Source organism: Lutra lutra, chromosome 11, assembly GCF_902655055.1.
Source record: "Lutra lutra chromosome 11, mLutLut1.2, whole genome shotgun sequence".
NCBI lineage: Eukaryota > Metazoa > Chordata > Mammalia > Carnivora > Mustelidae > Lutra > Lutra lutra.
In genome coordinates, this window is record NC_062288.1 from 85,230,074 (window position 1) to 85,238,999 (window position 8,926).

Here is an 8,926-nt window from a genome sequence, read left to right on the forward strand (position 1 = left end):
GTCCTCAAGGAGCTACCATCTAGTGAGGGAAGATGGATGATTAACAAATAAATATAAAAGAGGTTTGGTGGTATTGAGTACTACGAAGAAAAAAACGAAGCAGAGTAAGGGAGATGGACAGGATGGGGGTCTGTTTTGTATAGGATGATTAGGAAGGTCTCCCTGAGAAATGACGTTTCATCAGAGTCCGGAAGGAAGTGAGAGAGTGAGCCATTCATTCATCCATCCATTTATCCCACGAATATTTACTGAACACATTTCAGACGCTGAGGATACAGTAGAGAATAAAAGAGATTTCCACTCTGGGCCACTGGTCCTCTCCATCACTGCGGCACACCTGCTCTGTTCCACCCAATGGCCTGAAGACCGAATTGTTCAAAAGGGAACAGGAAGTGCTGCCCTGGACTTTTTAAATAAAGATTTAAAATGTCTAAAACTAATCAATATCTCCCTTCCTCCCCCAATAAGACTTGTTCAATTTTCTCTGATCACTGTTTCCAACTTAAGATCTTGGATCTTTATGTTGTGATGCTCAAGCCAGGACGTTCGTACTGATACAGCTCTCTTCACAAACCCACCACCATCTCCTCCTTCAGATGCCCTCCGTGCTTCTGGTGCCGTCTCCTCCCACAGAGGAACCCTCCGATCTCCCACGCTGCCCTCTGTTGAAGTGCGTCCTACTCTCCTCCAGCTTGGAAACATAGTTTTTTTTTTTTTGTTTTGTTTTTTAAGATTTTATTTATTTGTCAGAGAGAGAGAGAGCATGAGAGAGCACAGGCAGAGTGACAGGCAGAGGGAGAAGCAGGCTCCCCAGCGAGCAAGGAGCCTGATGCGGGACTCGATCCCAGGATGCTGGGATCATGACCTGAGCTGAAGGCAGCTGCTTAACCAACTGAGCCACCCAGGTGTCCCTGGAAACATAGTTTTCAGGACTCATACTTTTTTCAATGTTTTCTCACCATTTCTTCTTGAATCTCACTATTTGCTTCTGGGTTCAGGTTTCTTTTTACGTGCTTGAAAAGTTTCCTTAGGAAAGATCTATAGAGGTTAACTCTGTTTTTGTTTGTCAGCTGAAGATGTCTTTAATATGCCTTCCTTTTTAAAGAATAACAGCTTCATTAAGATCTCGTTCATATATTTTTTTTAATGTACAGTTCTTGGGATACCTGGGTGGCTCAGTTGGTTGAGTGTCTGCTTCTGCTCAGGTGATGATCCCAGGGTTCTGGGTTCAAGTCCCCATCATGCTCCTTGCTCAGTGGGGAGCCTGCTTCTCCCTCTGCCTGCCGTTCCCCCTTGGGTGCTTACTCTCTCTCTCTCTGACAGATAAATAAATAAAAATCTTTTTAAATTTTTTAAAAATAAAGAGTACAGTTCAGTGGTGTAGAGTATATTTACAGAGTTGTGCAACCAGTACCATTGTCTAATTTTAGAACATTTTCATCATCCCAGGAAGAAATTCTGTACCCATTTGGTATCACCCCTCATTCCCCCCTCCCTCCAGCCCCTGGCAACCAATAACAGACTTTCTGTCTCTATAGATTCGCCTATTCTCAACAATCTCATATAAATGGAATCATACAATATGCGTCCTTTTGTGTCTGACTTCTTTCGCTTAACATAATGTGTTCAAGGTTCACCCAGGTTAGAGCATGTATTAGTACTTAAATTTTATGCTTGAATAATATTCCATTGTACCACATTTTGTTTACCTATTCATTAGTTGATGCACATTTGGGCCATTTTTGGGCCTTTTTTGGGCCATTATATACAGTGCTGCCATGAATATTTGTATGTAAGTTTTTGTGTGAACGTAGGTCTTCAGTTCTCTTGGGTATACACTTCAGAGTGAAATTATCGGATAATATGACAACTCTATGTTTAACTTTTTGAGGAACTGTCAAACTGTTTTCCCCAACAGGTAACCATTTTACATTCCCAACACCTCCCAACAGGAGGTGCATAGGAGGTGGTATCTCATTTTTTAAAAGACTTTATTTATTTATTTGAGAGAGAGAGAGAGAGAAGGAGAGGGAGAATCTCAAGCAGATCTCCTGCTGAACTTGGAGCCCGATACGGGGCTCAGTCTCAAGACCTTGAGATCATGACCTGAGCCAATGAAGAAAAGGACACTTAACTAACGGAGTCCCCCAGGAGCCCCATTTGTATCTCATTTCCCATATCCTATCTTGGGAGTCAATTTTAACAGAAACTGTAGCATGTAATACACACACTATACACTCGGCTTTTCCACTTAATATATTATGGAGATCATGTCAGTATGTACAAAACTGCTTATTCTTTAGGCTGGCTTTATGGTAACCCACTGTATGAATGTGAAATCCCAGTACTGGTCGGTGGTTTACTTCACCACCTCCTGCTGCTAAGCGGCTCTGTTTTTTCCTGGTCTTTTGTATTTCATCAGTGCTATAGCAACTGCCTGGGATAATCCATTCTCCACATGCAGTAATTCTTCTGTAATGATCATTTCTTGAAGTGATATTCTAGGTTAAAGGGCATATATGTTCTTTTGTTTTTGTTTAAATATTTTATTTATTTATTTGATAGAGAAAGAGAGAGGGAGGGAGAACACAGAGGGAGAGTGAGAAGAAGTGGACTCCCCACTAAGCAGGGAGCCCAAAGAGACTCCTGGATCCCAGGACTCTGGGATTATGACCTGAGTCAAAAGCAGATGCTTAATGACTGAGCCACCCCAGGCATCCCAGGACATGTCCTTTAAATGGACCCAGGATCTTAAGATCAAATTCGTGAGGCTATTGTCTTCTTAGTATGGTACTCCTGTGTGGGCTGACTATGGAAACAATTTTTTGAGGGGCTTGGGCTAAGGATATGGTTCATAAGGAGCCTTCCTTGATTAGCAGTTCCCAAAGAGGAGGTAGACCCTGAAGAGGGTTTGTCTTGAGGTCCTATCTTCTCTTCTTTGGTGGAACAATGGGGACTCACTGAAGATGCTGAGTAAAATATTCATTTGTTCATGTATTTCTCCAGTCAACAAATATTTATTGAAAGCCTACTTGACCCTGACATGTGGTGCTAAGTGCTAGGATGAAATGAAGACACTATCAGACTAGACCCTCTTTTCACTGATGTTTTCAGGCTTTTGAGGGGGAGGCAGACATTAATACAATCCAGGGTAAAGTAACATAGTGAGAGAAACGTGTGTCATGTATATCATGCCGCTATAGCCTGTAGCAAGGGTCTGAGGGTCAGCAAAGAGTTCCCAGAGGAAACATGTTTTTGTTTTGTATTGTATTTTTATTGTTGTTTTTTAATATTCTGTTTATTTCAGAGAGAGAGAGAGAGAGAGTATGTAAGTGAAAGAGAGAGAGAGAGAGAACACACCTGAGCCACCCAGGCCGCCCGAAGAAACATGTTTGAATTGAGATATGAAAAATTAAGATAAAATAAATAAGGGGCGCCTGGGTGGCTCAGTGGGTTAAAGCTTCTGCTTTTGGCTCAGGTCATGATGCCAGAGTCCTGGGATCAAGCCCCACATCAGGTTCTCTGCTCAGTGGGGAGCCTGCTTCCTCCTCTCTCTCTCTGCCTGCCTCTCTGACTACTTGTTATCTCTGTCTGTCAAATAAATAAATTTTAAAAAATCTTTAAAAATAAATAAAAAATGAATTGAGATATGAAGGATGAGTAAAAGACTAGCTGAAGGGAAAAATCACAGTTAACAAAGTAGGGAGGCACTAATTCCTGCCACACAGGGTTGCTAAGGGAATTCAGTTAAACAATATTATGAAACGTATCTAGCAAAATGCTTGGTGCATGTCAATTATCTGGTGAATGCTTACTTTGCCCCCAGTCTTCCCTTCACTCACAATGAATGCTAAAATCCCAGATCCCCATGTGGACCATTGCCACCCTAGCTATGCTCGTCTTTCGTATTTCTCTCCCACCCACTTCTCTCTCTTCCTCTACTTCCGCCCCCGGAAGTCCTGGAGTCCATGCAGAGAGGTCTACCTTAGGAGCTAATTAGATTTAGTAACCATCATTTATTCTGCCCTTAGCCTATGCTAAGCACTTTGCATCCATTATTTAATCTTCATAACAGTCTTAGTAGGTTAGACTATTATTACTCCCATTTTTTAAAGGAAGAACTGAGGAAAGCAGAACCCAAGGACAATAGCAAGCAAATCACAGAGCAGGACTCACCTTCAAATCTAATTTCTTTTTTTTTTTTAAAGATTTTATTTATTTATTTGACAGAGAGAGATCACAAGCAGGCAGAGAGGCAGGCAGAGAGAGAGGAGGAAGCAGGCTCCCTGCTGAGCAGAGAGCCTGATGCGGGACTCGATCCCAGGACTCCGAGATCATGACCTGAGCCGAAGGCAGCGGCTTAACCCACTGAGCCACCCAGGCGCCCCCAAATCTAATTTCTAACCACTAACCCTTAGGTGCCTTGGGTTGGTAGTTATCTTTTGTAGGTCTTACTTATCCAACTAGATGACAACCTGATTTAGGATAAGGACTTGTGGAGGGGAGTGGTGGCGGGGAGAGGGGGGCTGGCCAGTTCAGTTGGCAGAGCATGTGAATCTTTCCAGTCCCACACTGGGCAGGGATTACTTAAAAAAAAACAAAAACAAACAAAAAAAAACTGCCTTTAAGCTGTTTAGTAAAATAATAGCCACGCCTTACCGAGCAGCTCCTATTTATTTACTTGTTTTCACTTGTATATTACTTTCCCCACTTTACAGATTAGGAAACTAAGGTTCGAATAGATTAAGTAATTTGGCCAAGGTGGTGGAGATGGGACACGACTCTTGATTTAGATATGCCCAGTACCTACCCAAAGATGACAGCCAATAATTTTTGTACTTAATAGACGGGAAGCACAGGACTATATTCACCCAGACCCTGGTTAACTTCAGCTGGCATGACATTTAGGCAATGACAGTGACTATGGGAGAGAGGGAATTGTTGGAGAGCCCATCTCTTCCTTCTGGCTGTGTGAATGTAATTTAGAGCTCACAGTAAGCAGAGCCCAAAGGGTTATTGTGGAATTCCTGGGTTCACACGGCAATCATAGGCTACTATGAACGAAGCCCCTTTTGGGGAGTTTTGTAGTCAATGATAAAGATAATGTTAGCACTTATGGAATGTTTTCTATGTGCCAGGCTCCATTCTTTGTGCTTTACAAGGATGAATTCATTTAATTTCCTGTTAAGGACTCTTACTATTCCATATAACATCTAAGGAATCCGAGGTACAGGAAGGTTAAAGGATCTGCCCAAAGCCCCCAACTAGCAAGTAGTGGTCCTTGGGACATCTGTCAGTGTGATTTCAGAGCCCTAGTGTCTCCTGACAACAGTGCAAGCGTCACTGAGTCCACCACAAAAACAGACAAAACTTTAATGTAAGGAAAGACCAAAAATTCCTGCGGGCTAAGTAGAAAAGTTAGTTTTTAAGTGCCTGCCTGCCCGCACGTCTCCATCCCCAATTTCTCCTTTCCTCACCCACCCTTCCCGGAAAAACAAGACCTCGAGCCGAGAAAGTAGGGGAAAGGTCGCGGTTGTGATTTGGCTCCTCCCATCCTGCTTCTTCCGTCCTTTTTTTTTTTTTTTTTTTTTTTTTTTCAAAATCGCGGAACCCGTGCAAGCTCCCGGGTTCTTGCCCATCTAGACCCGGCACTTGACCCTGACATATGGAACCGCCGCGGACCTGCCCAGAGTCACCTGCCCTAGCGCTTTGGTCTAGTGCCCTCCTCCTCCCCAGGAGGAAAACTATGAAACCGCTGACAGCCTTAGAGGTTCCTTCCCAGAGTCTCCCAAGGACTCAATTTCCTGAGATCCGCCATTGGGTGCTCTCACAGCAGAACCTCTACATTTCTCTAGATTCGCGGGGGGTAGGTGGGGGGCCGTGTCGAGCTGCTAAGTAAGTCTTCCCAGGCCCCAGGTCAAGGTATGAAGCTCGATCGTCACGTCCTAGCTCTTTGGTTCTGCCTGAAATTATCTCTTAAAAACTACATCTAGTGGCCACGTTTTGGGTGAGAAAAACAGGCCCAGTGAGTACAAAGTGACTGCCTCGTGCAGTCAGGCACAGACGCCAGTGCCCGCTGAGTAGTTCACCTTACACAGGACAAACTTTCGTAGAAAGCAGAACATAATAGGATGTGAAACGGCCTCGCCCTTCCAGTGATATCAATGGCAAATTAAACCTCACTTGGAATGGGAGGGCGGGGCGCGTGCCCGGAATCTTGGTACTTCCAGAAAGAGAAAGCTCTACAGTCGCGGGAATTTAAATACTGCGGGTGGGGGAATGGGTGGGGATCTGATGCCTTCTGGCAATCTGTGCTTTGTTGGACCGTCTGGTGAGGGAGCCCTTCTCTGCGTTCCCGCCTTCCTCCGACGGGAGAACCTCTGGATTTGGACACTTCAGATGTGTCTCCAACCCACTTGGAATGGAAGTAAATGTGCTGATTCCCTCCCGTTTCCTGCGGCACAGCGGTCTGCGTTAACACACACGCTAGTCCTATTGCAGACAACAGTGACTCAGAGATCCAAGGCGGCTACTCTCCGAAACTGGTCAGACTGGCAGCGGTGCACTGGGGTCCAGACGTCGGACCGCCCCCGCGTGGGGGCGGGGCCGCGGACGTGCGTCGGGCCGGGGCGTGCGGCCCGAGTGCGCGTGCGCGGCTCCAGGACGGGGCGGGTCGGGGATATAAGAGGGCAGCGTGGGCACCGTAGTTCTGGCCTTCTTTGCCTCCGGCTGCGGCTTTTCGTTCAGAGAATCGTCTGGGCTGTGATTTAGCGCTCTTCGGGAGCTACCTTTTCTCCGGTCTTCTGCACGACGCGCTGTTTCAGCTAGCGGGCCGCTGCTGGCCATTCCTCCTGGAGGTGAGCGGCCGTGTGGGCTTCCCCAGCTTTCCGCCCCCTTTCCCCAGGCTGCGTTGCCCCGCGGGCCGCCTGGGGGTTCCCAGGGTGGGGCCGCTTCTCCTGGGTCCTGCCTTTACGCTCGGTCTCCCTCTGGGTCCGGAGTCAGCCTCTCCTGCCGTTTCCAGGGATGGCCCTATGTTTCCTGTGGCTCTCCCCATGCTCTCTAGTGCTGGGTTAGGCGTCCCAGTCCTGCCGTCCCAAAGCACCCTTTGTATCACAGCACTTGGCGTGTTGTGTGTCTGACTGCCTAATTTCTTGCCCGGATTGTAAGCCCCGTGAGGGCAAGGTTCATGTCTACCGGACCCCGGTCCTCGTACCTTCCTGGGTGCCTTAACACTTTGTAGGTATCCAGGGTGTGTTTGTTAAATAAGTGAACTTGATAGATTTTAATGTCTTAGAATTATTTTGGCTTTATCAAAAAGTTTATGATGGGCTGGAACCTGACTGAGATGTGAGGAGAAGCCCTAAGCAGGTTGCTTTCTTAGGGGCATGTCCTTACCTCCCCCCTCAAAAAGACTCCGTTCAGGAAGGTTTTTGGTCCCTGGACTGTGGCACGGGGATTGTGCGATGCACCTGGCAAAAGTAAAAGGTTTTATTTTAGAAGAGGTCAAAATTTTACAGAGTGCTCTTGGATTAGTCCAAGAAGCAAGACTAGCTCTGCAGCCATGGAGTTTACAGTGTAAATATGCTTGGAGGTTCTGTTGCAGAAGAACATCTACTGGTCCCTGTCTCCCTGACTGGCTGAGCCTCACCCTTAGTTCCATGGGAAGATAGAAGTCAGGACTAGGAGCATGCATATCCCAAAAGGCTGTAGATTAATCTCACCTCTTTTTCCTTAGTATCCAGAGACCTTCGAGAAGTGAAGACTCCACTGTTCTACAGAGGAGAGGGGTCCTTTCAGCCATGAAGCCTGTGCTGAACCTCTATCTCTTAGGTGTGGTGCTGACCCTGCTCTCCATCTTCGTTAGACTGATGGAGTCCCTGGGGGGATTACTGCAGAGCCCCTTGCCTGGGAGCTCCTGGACCACCAGAGGTCAACCAGCCAGCACAGAGCCCCCGAGGGTGTTCCAGACCATCCATCCAGAAGGGTGTGATAAGCCCTCTCTCCACCAGCTGTAACCTTGGAACACTGGCCTAAACACATCCAGGCAGGTGTCCAGTTCCTGGGCAGGAAAGCTCAGAACCTCAGTGTTACCAGAACTGTTACCAGGCCCATGAAGGGCCTCCACCTGGATGCTTCTTGCCCTGGAAGAAGAGCCTGTCTAATACACAGGTGTTAGTGGGTTGCCGGTGACTGCGATGGAATGCTTTTCACTGTCCTCCCCAGGCTCTGCTGTACGCGCTGGTGTCCTTGGCAGCAGGGCTCTGATGCCTCTTAGGGACTTGTGCTTCATATTCAGCTGTTGGGAGATGGTGTTGTCTTCATCTCTGCTTCGTCAACATGGGCCAAGAGTTCCTTCGGGCTTGGGTGTCTTATGGTCAGTTTATGTGGTAGTCAGCTTCTCTTCATGAGAGCTTGTCTGGGTCTGGACGACAGTTGAAGTGGTGTATGGGTTGGCTGTAGGGAGGGGGATGATGAAATAGTGTCCACCTCTCATTGTTTCACATGGTAGAGTCCTTTCTCCAGCAGACCATGTGTGCGTGCATATTGGTCTGAAGGGGGCAGTGGGATGACAAAGCCTGCGTTATGGCCACCATGTGGCTTAAATGAATTTTTCTAATGAAATAAAAATTGAATATATACTTCTAGTATGTGTCATTGGCCTCTGCCCTTGAAATTAGTGGTAGGGAAGGATCTTAGTTCCTAGATTTGGGGTTTGACATCTTAAAAACTCAGGAACAGAAAAGTACTTAAAAACATTTTGTTTAAAACATAATGTAGGGGCACCAGGGTGGCTCAGTTGTTTAAGCATCTGAATCTTTTTTTTTTTTAAAGATTTTATTTATTTATTTGAGAGAGAGAGGTCACAAGTAGGTAGAGAGGCAGGCAGAGAGAAAGGGGGAAGCAGGCTCCCCACTGAGCAGAGAAC

The 8,926-nt window shown here is 46.4% G+C and overlaps 1 protein-coding gene across 1 annotated transcript; it reads left to right on the forward strand.

The window, feature by feature from the left end:
• The first annotated feature begins 6,647 nt into the window (after positions 1–6,647).
• Positions 6,648–8,645, forward strand: HILPDA (hypoxia inducible lipid droplet associated). The gene is given in 3 exon segments (XM_047696030.1): positions 6,648–6,857; positions 7,736–7,950; positions 7,953–8,645. Coding segments are annotated over 2 exon segments (189 nt in total). The 5' UTR covers positions 6,648–6,857; positions 7,736–7,799; the 3' UTR covers positions 7,991–8,645.
• The last annotated feature ends 281 nt before the right edge of the window (positions 8,646–8,926 follow it).